Below are 17,080 nucleotides of genomic sequence, written 5' to 3' on the forward strand. Positions count from 1 at the left end.
GCATTGGCTGTATTGCTGCCAGCCAAAAACCTGCCTTCACCATTCAAAGCAAGCACCAGAGCTTAACTCACCGGTCCTCTTTCCAGATCAATCCGACAGACATGCACTTTTCCTACTTCCTACTGCAGCACAGTGACAGAGCTTCAAAAACATCAAATTACCCCCGAACAAACAGCGCCTGCAGAAGTTCTGCATTCCCCTGCAGAGGCATCACTTCCCAGCAGCCTCGAGGGAAAGCTGAGACAATTGGCCCACCCCAATTCCTCCCGCTGACTCAGCGCCACCTGGATCTCCCGTGGCTCGCACCCTCGGCCCCGCGTTTGGCGCCTGCCCAACTGAAGTTGTGACATTGACCGAATTCCCTGAACCTGTGTTGTTCAATGCTGCAGTGCCAGAATCTGCCAGTTTTCTTAAACCTGAATTGACCGCCGCAGCAACAAATGGTGCCGGGGCCAAGTCTGGCGCCGCCGCCAAAGTTGGCGCGCCTGCCATCGATGAGTCACCGGCCAGAATTGGCGCCGCAGCCAGATCTGGCGTCCCGGTCGGTGACTCAGCGGCTGGCTCTGCGGAGGCGGCCGCGCCAGTATAGGCGCCGGGGGAAGCTGCCTCGGGGTCTGGCGTCGGTGCGGCGGCTGCGGCTGAAGCGATGGCGGGTACTTCAGAAGCCGGGAAAATATCATGTGCCGGCGGCGCTGCGGCCAGCGCTGCATCTGGCGCAGAGATTGGTCCTGTGAGATACGATTAGATAATATTTTCACTAATTTACTTTTGGTGGTGAGATTTGCAAGGCAAGATCAGTGCACGAGCGTCTGAAGAGCCCGCTTGAAGGATTTCTCTTCAAAGTTCTGCAAACACGCCTTGCCATAGCACGTCAAGATGGCTAAGCTCTTTGATACCAGCCGCACAGCAGCAAGGAGAGCAAGGAAGAGTGCATGTCTTACCGGCAAAAGAGCCAGTGTCTGACATCGATGGTGCAGGGCTGGGTGCAACAGCCAGCGGGCTGATGAGATTGGTAACCTCCTCTGGCCTCACCCTTGCATCCCTACACACCAGCACTACAACTCTCGAGACAGTACACGATGCATAGAATCGACATAGAATCGAGAAACAGCCAACAGAGCTATATATGTAACTGAGTAAATGACAGGGCACCGGAGATTGTGAGCTGCATGCCTGCCCAGACGAGAGGAAGAGTGGCAATGTGCCAGCCTGTCAGGTTGCGCTGGGAAAAGAGCGCTGTAGGACCCAGATAAACCAAGAGCTGTTGCTTTCCTAAGGGAACGCAGTAGTGTGGAATGCATCACGTGAGATTTATGGCTGCCAGTGACAGCCATGAACAAAAGCAGCTCTCAAATTTGTCATCGCACAGCATGATTGCAAGTTTGCTGAGATACAGGCGCATGCATGTGCTTAGAATGGACAGTACAAGTATGCCAGGCAGTGGGGCTAGCGGCAGGCCCTTGAAGTGTTGGAATGATTCTGTAACAGAATTTCTGTTTGAGAAGAAATTAGACGCCATTGGTTATGCCTATGACTGGGGAGAAATGCAATGACTGAAAGGAGTGGAGAGCAGCAGTACAGGTGTTGCTTGACGTGCCTGGTTGTTAGGACTGGAAAACGTGTGATCATGGTAATAACGGAATGTTACCTGGCAGGCAGCGGCGGGGGCGGGGAAGGTGGCGGCGGCGGCGGCGGCAGCTGCGCGGCAGCTGCCCCCTGCGCCGCGTCGGAGAGCGCCCAGTACTGCGGCAGGGCCGGCACGCGGATGCGCGCCAGCTCACACCGGCCATCATCCTCGCCCATGGGCCCCTGCAGGGCGACCAAGACATCCCACTCAGACGGCAACGTGTTCAATAATTCTTTTGAACCCAATGGTCCATGTCACCGAGAGGAAAAGAGACTCACAACCTCCATCGCTGCTTGTGGGTCCCAGAAAAAAACAGGGGTCAACCTGTTGGATGCAGGCTTGCAAACACCTGACAATGGCCATGGCACAGCAGAGCCACACCTTGGTTTTGTCACTTGCAAAAAGAGCATTTGTGCCTGGTCACAATGGCTGCAATTGCTGCCGAGCAGCCCTGTCTCACTAGCAGGTCAGGCAGGTGGCATGTGTCATCAGCCTATTTTGACAGGTTGCAAACCCATCAACGTGTGCACAAAGATCATCTTTGTCAGTGTCGAGAGAGATGCTGTGAGAGGATTACCGCCACATCACAGATGCCCTGGTTGTACAGCACGCGACCGATGTCAAAAGACTGCCCAGTGATGCTCGTCTCGTCTGCGCACAGCAATTGTCAGTCCTGACTAGCTGCGTAATCCCCTGAATCCCCTGATTCCCGTCACACGTCAAATGACTGAGAATTTCAGCAGTGGGCCTTTATAGCAGAGCTGCAAGGCCCCTAGTGGGCTGCAGTCGGGGTCCTTGCATTTCTCAGGACCCCGTGATCTCTAGGCAAGGCACACTGCCACATGCCTCGCAAAGTCAGATTTGCTCCTGCGGCAGGTTAGCTGTTCATTTGCAAACGGAATTTGATGCACGGTAGAGTGTGCACAGGGCTTCAGCGCATGCAGGTGACTGGCGTGCGACTATGGGTGACTGAGGGGTGACTCACTGCTGCTGGTGGCGACGACTAAGCCGCCGGAGCCGCTGAGCTGGGCGTCCACGCTGGCGATGTCCCCAGGGTAGTGCACGCTCGAGCCTAGATAGGTGCCCCCATCCCCCGATCCAGTCAGCTCGACCTCGCCTAAATTCCCCTGGATGTACAGCGTGCCTCCCCTGCAAAGAGCATGCGTCAACTATTAAGTATAATAGATAGCACACGACCCAACGTTCTTGCCGGCACCAAGAAGACAAGGTGTGTTTGCAGACTGCTTGCTTTACAAGCTTCTATACAAGCTTCCATGATTTTCAGCATGTGTGCAATGCCGCGCGGAAAATTATATTTGATGGGAGCAGAAGGGCAGGCAATAAGAGCACTCCTTGAGGCTGTTTGTTCTGTCTGATCTAATGACAGTCAAGTAGCAAGGGCTGCCGCATGCTTGACGCTTGTGTCTGTGCATGCAATCCTCCCAGCTCAAGCTTGGGGTCCTGTCCTGTTCTAGGATCTCAAGGGTGCTGCAAGTGCAAATGCAAGGCTGCTGTAGCAGCTACAAGCTGGGTTGGCACAACTTGACAAACTTGTGATGTGGCTCTAAGCAAAGAGTTCATCACTGTAACATCCTGTGCTGTCGCTTTCAGGAGCATGCATTTGGTCATCAGGCCTGGAACAGCAACGCCCTTTAGCAACGACACCTGCGGGACTCTTTCAAAGGCAGCAGAGCGCACCCTGTGTTCCATGCGTTCGTGCAAGCAGTCGTGATGCCAAGAACGACGAGCTTGCCGGCGTTCGTGAGCGTCGCCGAGAACGTAGGCGCAGAAAACTTGTCTCCCACGACGACGTCATTGGTGGTGTCGGAAATCACACCGAGCAGGGGGCCTCCGACTTCGATGTAGATCGCTCCCGTCTGCACGTCGTCGTGAACGTGCAAGAGATGGTCCAAAATCCTTGGTATGGTGGTGACCTGGCTCAGGTGAAGGGTGCCCTGGTTGACTGAGAAGGCGACGCCCGACTGACTCGCGTTCAGCGAGAAGCTCTGATCAAGGCTGGGCACGATCACTACGGTGGCTTCATTGTTGCCCAGCGGCCCGATGTGCACCGTGTCAAACGGTTGGATCAGATAGTAAGATGCTTGTGCGCGATGCAGCCCGAGACCTAAGAGCAACGTCAGAGCGAGCACTAGCATTTTGGTAGGTCTCGGTCTGACTTGATGCAAGAGAGGAAGCAATGTAAATACAGGATCACTATTTTGAAGATTGGCACCCAGAGAGCAGCTGCGTTTCAAGACATCGTCCAAGTCCAAGGCTGCCAGATCCGTCCCACGTGGGATGGTGATTTGCATGCATGATGAGTCAGAAATATGATGTCCAATTCGATAGCATTTTTTTCACGTGATGACAAATTCCGGCTTACATCTCCGATTCTAAAAAACCATTCTTGTTCCGCTTGCTGCAATGCTCCTACAGTCCATATTTAAGCAGCAGAAGCTTGCATATCCTGTGACGTTAACGTTGCCACCCTTGCAACACTCTTCCTGACTTATTTGTGCATGTCAAACCGTCCCCATGGCTCACAGACTCCTGTGTCATGGCCCATTCCTTACTTTAAACCTACACAGCAGGCTCTCTAGTCTAGCAGAGCCTGCTGCAGCAAGCCACCTAGTAGCCTCATAATCTCTCAGTAATAAGAATGTACTTCTGTTCATCACACGTTCTCATGCAGTGCATGCCGCATGATACTGTTTCTGCTGCCAGCAACTTCCTTAAGATTGGAAATTCAGCCTGCCGAGTCTTGCCTGTCATTCAGAGGTCTTTCCGTATCTGATGTTCGCCCCAGTCCGGATCTGAGCTGTACTTCCCGGAATATAGAAATGTCTTCAAATATCTGATAATTAAATCATAAAAGGTCTGTCTCTGCTGCTGTCTCCAGGTTTGTGTCCCAGACTCAAGGCAGCGCCAAGTCATGCTGATGTCACATCGCATCATGGTGACATCATCTCTGACTCAGCGCCGCTGTCATGGCCCTCAAGCCGGCGAGTAGACTTCCAGTACCAGTCAACTACTCAAATTCAAAACTCTCTTGCACTTAAACAAGGCTGTCGGTGAGCACACGGCCATTGCAGCCAGGGCAGACTTTCCCAGCGGCGTTGGTACGGAGATTTCAAGATCCATTCAAATCTTTGTCATTTCAAGTTTCCCCTAAAATCAGACGAGGCTGTAGATGAGCACACGGTCGCCGCAGCCCAGGTACAGTTTTCCACCGGCGATGGTGGGAAGCTGAAACTTGACAACTCCGACAGAGGAAGAGGGTGTGCCGCCGCAAACACCGGTGTTGTTGCTGCGGTAGATCAGGTCCAGAGACATGGCGTCCCAGCCAAACAGGCTTGAACTCTCGTCAATCTGCGCGTGCAAGATACAGAAAACTCTCAATACTAGAACTGAATATGTTTGCAGCAGAAGCATCTTTGCGCAGGGCACATGCAATTGTATGTTAGTCCAGAGTGACACAGTCCCGAATTGTGGGCCTGATGGGCACTCGGCATGCAGCACCCATGCACTGCGTTTTTGTGCAACTTCAGGCAGGCAAGTCCAGCAAAGAAAACTCAGCAAGTGGGGACCTCCAGCAAAAAAAAAGAAAATTTCTGCTGCACGTCATTTCTTGCTAGTAAGTGGCTGCTCATGCTCGGCATCGCTCATCAAAACTCCATACCTTCCCTGTCAGGTGCCTTACAGGGTTGTTCAATTCGCACAATTATTCTACAGAGTTGCGCAGCATTAGTAAGCGGATGAGTCACCTCCCACTGGATTCCTCGGTGGCGGTCTTGTTGACTGCCTGGATGACCAGGTTGGACCATAAAATGTTAAACTCCCAAATCCTATGCCCGAAACTCTTGATACAGGATTACTAAGCAGCGACTCACCTCCCACAGGATTCCCTCGGTGGCGGTCTTGCTGACTGCCTGGATGACGGGGTTGGAGGCGCGGTTCTGGAACACTCCCACACCGCTCGATGGGTCCTGCTGCGCCGTCGGCTGCGTGCTCAGCTTCCCGGTCGTCTCATCCCATGCGTACCTGCTCGCATGGACATCATGTTTATTATTTAAGTGACAATCTCAAGCTAGTCAGGATATATATATATATATATATATATATATATATATATATGGAAACCCCACAGCGCCACCCTTTTAGGGAGATTGTTATGCCTGCTGTCAAGAATCAGAAACGCATGCTATAGATTTTTACATTCTTGCCCTCAACTGGGAACAGAACAGGGTATGACATTAGTGCTATAAGGCACACTACACTACGCAGTAATTCTGCTGCTAATGAACTCGAAGTCACTGCTTCTGACCGCAGAATCAAAGCATCGATGAAAGGTTTATTTTGGGGGGGGGGGGGGGGAGAAATGCTCGTACCTGAACAACGAGGGCTGTGCGCGGCGGCCGCGGATGAAGATCTGGCCGCCGTTGGCCTCCCAGTAGGCAGGACCAGAATAGATGGTCTTGGCCGTGGGGTTGTTAAACTCCAGCCCTGTGGGGTTGACGACCTATAAAACACCCGCACAAATGCCTTCAGACCAGTATTTACAATGCCTGCCAGATGGCAGCAAGTCTAAATCCTGAATGGGACCTCATGAAACTGCACCCCGGAGCCTTGCCGTTGCTCAAGTCTGAAACAGTGCAATTGAAGGTTGCATTCTATATTCTATATCCACCATACATTATGCTCAGCGGGGTCAGAATGAGTCAGAGCTATTCAGTGGCAACGTGAAGGGTTTACCAAGGAAATCGAGTGAGAGTCACGCATATGCGTAAAAAGGTCAAGGTCAGGACTAGTTTGTAAGCGACACCAACAGAAACGCGCCTGGAAGACATTGGTGTTGTTGGCAGTTGGCTGGTAGCCTCCGAGGTTGGCAGCGTTAGCGATGTAGAGAGGGCCCTGCTTGCCTCCAGTGATGATGTACTTATCCTTGATGGCAATCGCGCCAGAAGATCCCAAGTCCAAATCCACCTGAAGTAAATGCAGAACATATTGTGTCATGATCTTCACTCTGCATGCATGTTTCTGAGCCGCGACACATGTACAGCCCATGATATGCACAAGTGTATTCTGCAAAGCTCCCAGAAGAGTGATCACTCCCTAGCTCAGTTGTCAGTAGAACTCTCCACTTAAAATGCATGTTCAGAGGCCTGCTGCAATGCAGGTTGTTGGCTCAAGGCCATGCTGGAAGACTTGACGCGTTGCGATGGCAGGTGGCCATGGTGGTTTAAGGACCCTGGACTAGGAGACCCTAAAGGGGCGCACATTATCAAGGTAGAGTCCATTGGCCGGGATGAAGAAGTCCTCAACATCAGACAGGTCCAAGGGGAATCGCAGAATCGCGTTTCCGTAACCGCCGTTCTCCGGCTGCACCGGGCCGCGGCCTGTTTGCATGCAGATCAAAATTCAAAGACGGAAAGAATAGACCTTGAGACATCTATGCAAACATTGATTTTCTTGCTCGGCCCAACTCTGCTTGTGCCCTCCTGCATGTGTTCCTGCAGGCTGCTTCCCTGCTTTGCCTCTGGTATGAGGCACATCTCCATTTTCCAATCCTCCCAGAAAGGACAAGTGGATACCAGTGTATTCTTGCGCAAGGGCGGCGGCCGGAATTATTGTTGCGCTATGTCAACAATTTTTTACCACCAGACGAGCATTTTCTGAAGATGTGTGCAGGACGGCCCTTAAATAAGCCTCCTGCAATTCATTACACTCCAGAAGCAAGCTTGAGAAGGATGTGCACGGAAATGTGCAGTTTTCAGAGCTCTGTACTGTATGTAGTTCAGGCTGCCCACCTGTGACAACGTAGAGCTTGTCATTGAAGATGGTGGGCGCGGTGCCTCCCTGCCAGATTGTGGGGCCACCGCCAGTCACATTCTGCTGCCTGGGGTCCGCTGGCGCAAAGCGGGCTGCACACCACACCAAAGCAAATTCAATCTCAAGAAAGCATGCGCTAAATCCTAAAGTTGGAGAACATACAAAGCACTTTGCAAGCTTGAACGCTGACAGCCCGGCCATTCAAGCCAAGTAGACACGGCCTTGTATTTCGCTGAAAAAGCAGTAACATTATTCGGTTAGGGAGTGCCCGTAAGACAAAGGAGCCTCAGATAGCTCCCAACAGGTCTCTAATATGTAATGCTATTTTTTACTAGTTCTGCCACAGAAACAAGAAAGAGGCCCGCAAGACAAGCCAGCTTGGAGTTTGAGGCAGGAAAGAAGAGAGGGCGCACAGATGAAGATGGGGGAGGTCCAGAAGTGCTTGATCTCCAGGCTCTTGGCGCTGAAGGCGAACAGCCAGGGGAAGTAGGGTGGCCTGTCACAGTGGGAACCATATGCCGCGTACACCAGTCCCTTGTACAGCACAAGACCTGCGCACATTTTCGAATTTGAAATCAAATTCCTGCAGCTGCTTTTGGAAGCCCCCTTCTGATGTTGTCTATTGGGAATTGCACGCCAGCTGCTTATCAAGTCACTTGTGCATGACAGTATCATATCACCATGTTTCCATCATGGCCCCGGTTGGATGGGGCGGAGTAAATACTTCAGCACCGCCAAAGTTTGTTCGGATCTTGCTTGGATTTGGCAAGCCCATAGAATTCTGGCACCCTTTGCATCCAGCTGGTCACACCTTGCCTTCGGCAGTAACAGCAGGTAATTAATAAAAGAAAGCAAAGTGTGGGTCTGGTGGGGCGTGCCTGGGCGATTCAGCTGCTTGATGGCCCGGAAGGTGGTGGCGTTGTTGGGGAACTGGCTGTCAGGGAATGTCTTCTCGCCGGCCACTGGCACTGTGGGGCTGCCCTTAATGTGCTCGCCAGTCTCCAGCCTCAGGGCATTCAGCCTGCCACACAGAAACCAGGCTCCTCTGAGAAAGCCTGACCCTACATAGAAGGCCACAAATGCAAAAGAGCCCTGAATAGAATGTAGCACATTTGGCCTGTGTCGCCAGCTCAACATTTAGGACGAAGGACAAGGACAATCTGGCCACCTATAATTCTAGGGAAGAATGTGCTCCGAGTCGCCAAACAATGCACCAGACGAAACTAAAAGAACTTCATTGAACGCAGGGGTTTTGACCAAGCAATTCATCTTAGAACAGCAAATTATTCCATTCCTTCTTCGTTTATATTTTAGTTTCTGGTTTCTGTGCAGATCTTGGGGCACACACTTCATGCCAAGTATGGATTGTGACAAAGCCACCTATCTATGGCCTAAGTTGTAGCCCATTTTCAAGCATGTTCCCTGTATTGTCAGCACAAGAAAGAGCACCACCTGTAGGCGACAGAGTCAATGTCTTCGCCCTCGAAGGAATGACTCATCACATAGACGATGTTTGTCTCGGGGTCAATCACTGGGGTGGAAGTGATGCCTGCACCAAAAACAAAAAGCCCGTGATCAGACAAGCATGACTAGCGCGATCAGGTCCTGCCAACCATGCACAACTGAAGCATGCTCAACATGCTTCAGTTGTGCATGATTGGCAGTACCTGGGAGTACCTGGCAGTACAAAGCAGTACAAAATCAGAAGGGATCGTGTTGCATGCACAGATAGCGCACAAAAGGTCAAGGTGTCCTAAAGTGCAGGCTTGGCATTGGCAGAAGGCAAACAGAACAGGCAGCAATGACTAATCACTTGTGAGTGCTGACATCAGCGTATGGCGCACCGTAGTAAGGGGCGATGTCATTGCAGGGGCCAAAGCCCGAGTAGGGGGGCCTCGAGGGCACAACTGGGATGTCTGTCGAGTTGACCACTCGTCCAATGGTCAGACTTTTCTTCCAGACCTGCTCTCCGGTGTCTGCAGAATCGCACAGTGTAAGATTCCGAGGAGTCTCAGAGGAATGAAGTCTAATTTTTATCTCAGCACAACCAGGCGTGAGGCATTCCTGTAATATTTGATGAGACGCGGTTGCAGTTCCAACTGTCTATTAGAAGAGAATTTCGAATGGCTCCGGTCACATGCGGGAGACTTTGCGCATGCGTTTTTGCAGAGCTGGAGATGCTACGGGGAGAGCAAACATCCAGAAAGGAAGGACTCTCATCTAGTGTTGTCTTGTAAAGGCTTCAGGTGGCAAGAGAGAGAGAGGAAGCTTGCCTGCATCGAAGGCGTAGACTGAGTTGAACTCTGTGGCGATGATGACTAAGTTCTTAGTCACTCCCTTAGAGATCTTGATCTGTTTGCACACACGCCACAACTTACCTCTGACAAGAGCATCAGTTTACATTGCTGTCACTGACACCTGCTTGCTGTATTTTAAAGATGGTCCCTCAAGGAGCCAGAAGGGCCAATCACAGCCAAGATCTGATGCCTGAGATCTCTGACGAATGCAGGAAAGAGACTTCACAGTGCCAAAAGGGCTTTGCCTCATTCTTACTGGCCAGTCAGGTTCTATGCACGCCCTCTCGTGCATTATTCATAACAAGAAGAATCAAGAAATATTGAAAAGGTTGGCAACAATGCATGCATGTCAGAATGTCACACCTTGGGAGCATACAGCGGCTGAGCATAGACTGAACCATCGACCACCCACTGGTTGGTGATCGCGAATGAGGTCTGATTGATGGTGGCGGGCGAAAACGCCGGCTCGACCACAAAGCCTGCAAGGTGTGAAAAATAACCGCTGTCATTAGCTGCTTCTGCTTCTTGCATGGGCTGTTTAAACTGGACAGGCATTGATGTTTGATGGCAATGGTGCAGCCCAGAATGCAGCATTCAGTATTGGCCTTAAATTGCCTTATCACTCCAGCAATAAGGCATTCTCTACAGAGACTTTGCAATTGTGGGTGAAGAGGCACTCACTGGTGCGCTCCAGGTTGTAGCGGTTGGTGTAGACTCCCTCTGGGTGTGCCTCCGCCTGTGCAAACAGACTTCAAATGAGCAGCTGACAAAATTCAGAAATTTTGCCCCTCCAAGGAACCGGCAGACCTGGCATCTTGTGTGTGCAATGGTCTACTGTTGGGCTCAGGTCCCATTCAGTGTCTTGCCACCCAGCACCCATACAGCAGTAAGGATATGAGAGAGACCTAGCATGCAAAAATGCACAAGCACAGGTGGCAATTTTGTTGTGCAGCATTAAGCGCCAGAAACGCACCGGGGCGAAACAGTCAAGGAAGCAGGTCTTTTCGATGATGCAGCTTTTCTCGCCTGCGTCCTTATCTCCCCAGATGCAGCCTGTTTGACAACAGAAGGTCAGTCTTAGGAGAAACACACAGGTTTAGGATGACTCAGGTTACAGCACATGTCAGATGGACTCGGGGCTTTTGTGTGCAAGGGAATCTTATGCAGCGACTTTGCCCTCCAAGATTTTGTTGCTGTAACGATCTCTGCTGGACTTTAAACGCTGCTGACAAGATTATGTGCCAGGGTTTGCTTCAGTTTAAGGACAAAGAACCGAAAGGAGTCGCAGCCAAGGACATCGAGACCACTGTTTACCTGTGAAGGGGAAGAAGATCCTGGCAGGTTCCAGGGCGCAAGCGACAATGCAGCTGGTGAACTTGGCCAGCTGGTTGGCCGGCACATCGTCGCCGCTGGGCACTGAAGCGAAGTTCAGCTCTGAAGCACACGAGCAGAGATGCAGGCCAGCCAGCAGCAGCAATGCCGCCGTGCAGGCGCCTGCATTGACATACAGGCGTCAAGACGAGAATAAAGCGACCGTGTTGAGTCGATGGCGACCTGTGAATGTATGACGTCAGACCCGACCCTGTGCACTGTATAGCTTATCTCGCTACCACTGCCTCCAAAAGTATTCTGGATGCTCAATAAATTTTTAAAGTCATACCAGTCCCCCATAAATGGCGAGAAGTGAACACTAAATGAGCTGCATACCACGGCATGTATATATCAAGATATGGCCACTCCAGGCGACCGAGGCTCCAATTATGACAACTTTGCAACAATTAAAGAAGCAGTTGTATATGCTGCTTTCATATATATCTGCAGCCTCGAAGGCAAGGAGATCGCCCACCTCCTGCTCGGCCCATCCTTTAGGCGTGGTCTGTGTCGCCGGTCGCAGATCGCAGGTCTTGGGTACACTTCCGCGTCCCTTTTCTAATCCCCAGAGCTGTGACGATTTCCCTGCAAGCACACTGTTCCTCGTATGCATGCAAGTATCCAAGGTACGTCCTGCGAAATCAGAGCGAGTGCAGTCCGCCTTCAGCGAATACAGCAGACGTAGAGACAACGCAAAGTGCAAGCGCACCTTTCAGTCGTGATTTCCGAACAGCGATAACACAAATATGGACGGAATTTTGGTATTGGCGGGTCTGTCCTGCCCAGATTTAAAGTCTCAACAAGGGCGCTTCTGCTGGGCACACGACGATTACGGGATCCTCGTGGTCTGCTCATGTCCGGGATTTGTCATTCTGGTCCACCCTTCGGACTTTGCCCTGCTGCAGAACAGCAAACACCTCGCATTGGGTCAGGCCCTTGTTAATCCCAGGGACACAAAGCTTCACAGCATGACATCACAGTACAGATGCACTTGTATGAACTGCATGTAAGAGTGGTCCATGGAAGCTTTGGCGAAAGCTGCAGCAGCTGCAGGCTCTTGCATGCAATTCCCATTCGGGCTCAGATGTATCTGAGCCCAATTGCCCTTTTGCTTTGTATATGTGCTCTTAGGCCCACCCTTATAGCTCCCTGATTCTAGGTCTGGATCAAGTACGTAATAATTAATTGCAGTGTTTTCCAAATGTGGCACCAGTGATAGCTACTGCTTCAGGCCTCTGTAGCCTATAGGCTAGGTATGTGAAAAAACCGTTTGTCGGACATTACTTATCGTAGGCCAACCCAGAAGCGTGTGATGATCATTTATACATGCATGTACATGTGGCGCTCATTGCAAGAAGCATTCCTAGCTGGGTGGCTTTACTTTAAAAATTTGCATGTGCCTCAGCTGACATGAGGTGCAACCCTCAATGAAAGTCAGAAAATTTTGCATCAACGTTCAACACAAATGGACAAACAATGTTTGTCAAACATGTAGACATGTATAGACCAAAGTGCCGACTGCACTTGCGCATGCGTTTTTTGTCAACCAGGATGCACACATGTGGAGACAAAGGAACGCTCAGCGTCGCTCACGTCTTTATAAAGACAATTAGAAATATTTCTTGAAGGGCGCTGCCATTTATCCTTCCAACGAACTTCAGACAGGTGCCCTCTTGGCAAATGCCCGCTGGGAATTACACTCTACCTTACAGCGGCTCATTTTAACACCTTGCCGGGGGGCGCCCATGCTAGCAAGCGCTTGGCAAGATGCTGGTGGCCGGCAGGGGATACTGAACACAACTGTGCGTTTAGTACTCCCCTGTGGCCGGGTGCCCACCGGTGCTTGCCATGAAACACTTCATCGGCTCCTCGAACTGCTCACCACCAGAGCTAGCTGAACCCTAGCTCCCCTGAGGGTTATACCCCTTTGCCCCGGGGGCTGTTAGGTACTCGCCATGCTTCTGGTGGCCGGTGGCTTTGGCGTGTTTGAGAGGGACACTCTAGTTGCTGAAGACCAGGCGAATGCGTACCACCCACAAATCTAGCTCCCTTGAGGTTTCAAATTCTGCCAAGGGCCGTTAAGGGGACCCTGAATCAACTTCAAGTCTGCATCCTCCAGGGCCGTCAGTACTCGCAATTTTCTGGTGCCCTGTGGCTTCTGCGTGCTCCCTAAAAGCTTTCTGTGGGAGTCTTCCGTAGCTAAAGGAAAAAAAATTTAAAATATTCTCAACCCTAGCTGCGCAGAGGTTTAAATCCCTCGCCCAGAGGTCATCAGTACTCGCCAAAGTTCTGGTGGCCGGTGGCTTTGGCGTGCTCCAGGGCCTCCTTCTCGCCCTTGACCCCCAGCTGGCACACCCCGCACCGCAGCGTGAAATTCGCCGTGTCCGTGAACTGGCGTGCTTCGTGGGACTGCGCAGCACAGATTGTTTATCTATACTTTCTCTATAGATACTTCCTGCCAGAGGCAAGGTGTATCTGCAGACAAGCTGCAGGTGAAGCCTGCCAAGAGTCCTACCCCTTGTTGGACTCGCCAGTAACCAACTAAGACCCAAGCAAGTTTAGCACGCTGCAGTTCATAGCCGCCAATTTTGCGGGGATGAGATTGTGTATACCTTTGCCACGAGCTCGGCCGCCGCTCGGCCGATGCTGTCAGCCTCGGAGCCGTGCGTGTCAAACATTGTAATGTCCACGTCCTCTGGAGCACCCTCGAACGCTGCGCATGCATGCACACCAATTTCATCAGTTGTCAAGGGACAATGTCTTCAACGCCACCTCGGGAATACATGAAATGCTTGCAGTCCACTGGCCTCAACTTCACCAAACTGGCTGACTCTCTCCCCTGAAACTCATGCTATGGTAGAGCAAGACAGGCGCAGTCCGATGCCTCGTTCTCACAAGCTGCGAACCACAAACGTTCCAATACAACCGGCAAAACACCAGCAACTTGTTTCTGCAGCACCTGTCAAAAAGCTGCACTTTGCACAGGGCAGTCTTGCACCAGCTGGCAGCTTGAAAGACGCTTAGTTTTCTTCAATGTTAACTTAAATCTCTACAGGCGCTTCGCGAAGTAAGAGGTAAAAATGAGCAGCGCACCAGCAACAGCCAAAGCATCGTAGTGCAGGCCATCATAGATGAGCATAACTCGCTCCTCGTAGCCAGCGTCCTGCCCGTACACGTCGCAGCGCTTGGTCTGCACATCGTACGCCGCTATCTCGCGGCCGAAATACCTGCGCCACATTAGCATGCGCGCCAGATCAGGTCTTTGCGTGCATGGTGGTGACATGAGTATAAACACCCTTGGAGATTCCTCGGCGGGACGTCTGGGTCAGGCCTGAAAGATGGATGCCAGTTTGTACCAATGCTTTGACAGAGGCTGCCAGATCAGGAACATTCACTTGCATGCATTGGCAGACAAGGCTAAGAACAGTAAAGACAAACCAGGCTCAAATTCTTTGCAGCGATGCTGGAATTGCAGAGATCTCTGCTGCTAGTGTCTGGTGAATGTTTCGAGATCTGCGTTTGTTCACTTTTTAGAAGCAGCATTGCCTTGATGCCCTGCCGAAGTTCTGAGCCCAAAAGTCCTTTGACTGCTCGACTGAGCCTGTCCGCCACAATGCAGCTTTTTACATTGCAGACACAACAGCAAGCGAGGGGCCAGACCTGGACAGTATGGAGAGCTCGATGGCGCCCCCCCATTTCTGGGGGTCTTTGATCCAGGCGCAATACTCCTTATTAGGCTTGCCCAGGAACGCCTCTGAATACTCCTCCGGATCCCCTGCCACCGTCTCTGCGATGACTCGCCTGTGCGCACACATTAGTCACATCAGTCACCGCACCCATTTACAGAAATTACATACAATTCTGGTGACACTGGCAGTCCTGCATGCATGTGTTGTATGGAGCTGTTCAGCAGCTGATCACATGCACTTTTATGCTGGGTGATGCTGCGTAGCCTCTGGAGACCAAATCTTGACCCTGTAAGGTCCGCACGGCAGTCAGGTTGAGGCATCAGCCTTGAGGCTGCTGCAACAGTGCGCAAGCATCACAAGGAAGATGCAGATATTACCAAAACAGCACATGGTACTTCTCGACAACCTCTCAAGCCTGGCAGGCTCTGGCAGGTCCAACTGTACTAGGGAATGAGCAAGACGGTGCGGTGAATACACCTGAGGTGGCTGGCCTTGTCGCGGCTGCGTTCGACCACATATCCGACAGCGTTGAAGAGGCAGCTGTTGTCTGAAGCCACCACTCTGCGCACCACCACAGACCCGGAGCCCCCGGGAACTGCCACGCTGGCAGGCGGAGCTGCATGCATGCAGACAGTGACTTACTGTAGTGCTCGGACTAAAACCCGCAATAATATGTGTGTTTGGCCGAATGGGTGGCTTAATAAGAACCTATCTCCCAAAGTATGAAGCCTCTGATGGTTTTGAGGCAAGATTCGGAAAGCCCTCGACAAGGTCAAGGGAGCATGACTCTGGTATTTTTAAAATCAGGCAGACCCCAAAAAATTGCTTTGAAAAATTTCCCGCACCGCCAGGGGTGCGGTTTTAGTGTGAGCACTGCAGTATTGAGAGGGCGAGGTTTGTAAAAAGGACATGCAGTATCCCTTGCGCTGCCGCTTGGGTTCGATTAACCCCTTCCAAATCTGTCCCTTCTTTAGCACCGTTGTTGCTTGCTCTTCTAATGCCCTGCCAACACACAAGGCTGAGGAACAGCCCCTTGCGTTCTTCCAATTTCTAATGTCACTCTGTGGCAGGTGTTGCGTGCTCTATATTCCGCGCAAGGGTGTTCCTGCATGGTTTCTTATTCTACTCGTCTGGCACAACGAGGGCATTCTGTAGCACACTGACAAGCAGGGCAGTCCTTCACCATGGCATGTCAAAAGGCACTAAAGGTCCATTCTGAGACGAGTATTACCTTTGTGTCCTCCCTGCTGTGATGAGGATGCTGGCGCTGCACTGGAGACAACATCTCCCGCCTCCACCTCACCGCGCGCCACCGGCCGCGGCCGACCTGAGCTGGCGGCGGATCGCTGAGCCGGCGCTGAGCTGGAGGCCGGCTGAGCTCGCGCTGAGTCATCCCCGAGGGAGGCCGCTATTGCGCGCGCCAGCTCCTCATCCTCCCGAGCCTGCATGAAGTTAGTGTCATCTGAGACATATTCAGACTCTCGCACAGGACTAGCACTACTCAAAAGCAGATAGTCAATGAAAGACAAAAATGGTGCGCGCTGGCTCGAATTGGCGCAGGGGGGATATGCCATTTATGAGCGTCTGCAATTTGTTATTTTATAGCCTAGTCATGCCCGCATGCAAGATTAAGGCATGAGCAGGAGTGTTGACACTCTGGAAGCATGCATGCTTGAGAAGATCTGATGCCAGGGCATGCCAATGAGCTTGACTTACAGCAGCATGACACAAAAATGAGATACATTCAGGCATTAAAGAAAGGTGGTTGGAGGTGAGGGACTGGGGATGAACAGGCACCTGTGCAAGCTGCTCCGCGCTGTGCTGTGCGGGTTGTGTGTTTGCTGCAGACACCGCAGGCTGCTGTGCAACCTCTGCGGCGCCTTCACCCCTCCTGACAACAATGGTGTCGCCATTGGAGATTGGCAGGTCGCCAAGACTGCCACTGCCATCAGCTGGCAGCTGTATGGGTGCTGGGGGAAACCCAGTGAGAATCTCCTGCTGTGGTGGTGCGACGCCTGTCTTCTCCGCTAAAATCTCCTGGAATGCAGCTATGCTGAGGCCGCCGTCCAATCCTGCAGGAATTACTAGCACCGTTGAGTGGGCTCATCCGTCCGTTCAAAATGGCAAAGCCTTGTTGCCTGGTAAATGGTGCCAACAAGAGTCTGTAAAACCTACTTACATTATATGTCATCCATAGTGGTCTCAGGCCTGGAGGAAGACTCGCAATTTTCTTGGGTGCACAACGCTATTATGGATGTCTACACATC

The 17,080-nt window shown here is 51.7% G+C and overlaps 3 protein-coding genes across 3 annotated transcripts; all 3 read right to left on the reverse strand.

The window, feature by feature from the left end:
• Window positions 1-210: 210 nt before the first annotated feature.
• COCSUDRAFT_60413 (hypothetical protein) lies at window positions 211-3,783 on the reverse strand (the record flags this gene model as incomplete). The annotated part of the gene is made up of 6 exons (XM_005642699.1): window positions 211-728; window positions 942-1,042; window positions 1,649-1,809; window positions 2,205-2,278; window positions 2,613-2,776; window positions 3,326-3,783. The coding sequence occupies 6 exons, from the start codon at window positions 3,781-3,783 to the stop codon at window positions 211-213; spliced, it is 1,476 nt and encodes a 491-aa protein (XP_005642756.1).
• Window positions 3,784-4,801: 1,018 nt separating this feature from the next.
• COCSUDRAFT_68343 (hypothetical protein) lies at window positions 4,802-11,898 on the reverse strand (the record flags this gene model as incomplete). Its single annotated transcript, XM_005642700.1, has 17 exons — window positions 11,834-11,898; window positions 11,600-11,709; window positions 11,068-11,247; window positions 10,727-10,806; window positions 10,435-10,489; window positions 10,117-10,232; window positions 9,730-9,808; window positions 9,301-9,432; window positions 8,909-9,005; window positions 8,245-8,477; window positions 7,870-8,007; window positions 7,435-7,548; window positions 6,905-7,023; window positions 6,464-6,610; window positions 6,016-6,146; window positions 5,518-5,668; window positions 4,802-4,996 (listed from the first exon to the last, which is right to left on the reverse strand). The coding sequence occupies exons 2-17, from the start codon at window positions 11,613-11,615 to the stop codon at window positions 4,802-4,804; spliced, it is 1,983 nt and encodes a 660-aa protein (XP_005642757.1). The 5' UTR covers window positions 11,616-11,709; window positions 11,834-11,898.
• Window positions 11,899-13,395: 1,497 nt separating this feature from the next.
• Window positions 13,396-15,439, reverse strand: COCSUDRAFT_20805 (OTU-domain-containing protein; the record flags this gene model as incomplete). Its single annotated transcript, XM_005642701.1, has 5 exons — window positions 13,396-13,533; window positions 13,737-13,837; window positions 14,218-14,351; window positions 14,785-14,925; window positions 15,291-15,439. The coding sequence occupies 5 exons, from the start codon at window positions 15,437-15,439 to the stop codon at window positions 13,396-13,398; spliced, it is 663 nt and encodes a 220-aa protein (XP_005642758.1).
• Between the last annotated feature and the right edge of the window lie 1,641 nt (window positions 15,440-17,080).

The sequence above is a fragment of the Coccomyxa subellipsoidea genome, assembly GCF_000258705.1.
Source record: "Coccomyxa subellipsoidea C-169, whole genome shotgun sequence".
Lineage (NCBI taxonomy): Eukaryota > Viridiplantae > Chlorophyta > Trebouxiophyceae > Coccomyxaceae > Coccomyxa > Coccomyxa subellipsoidea.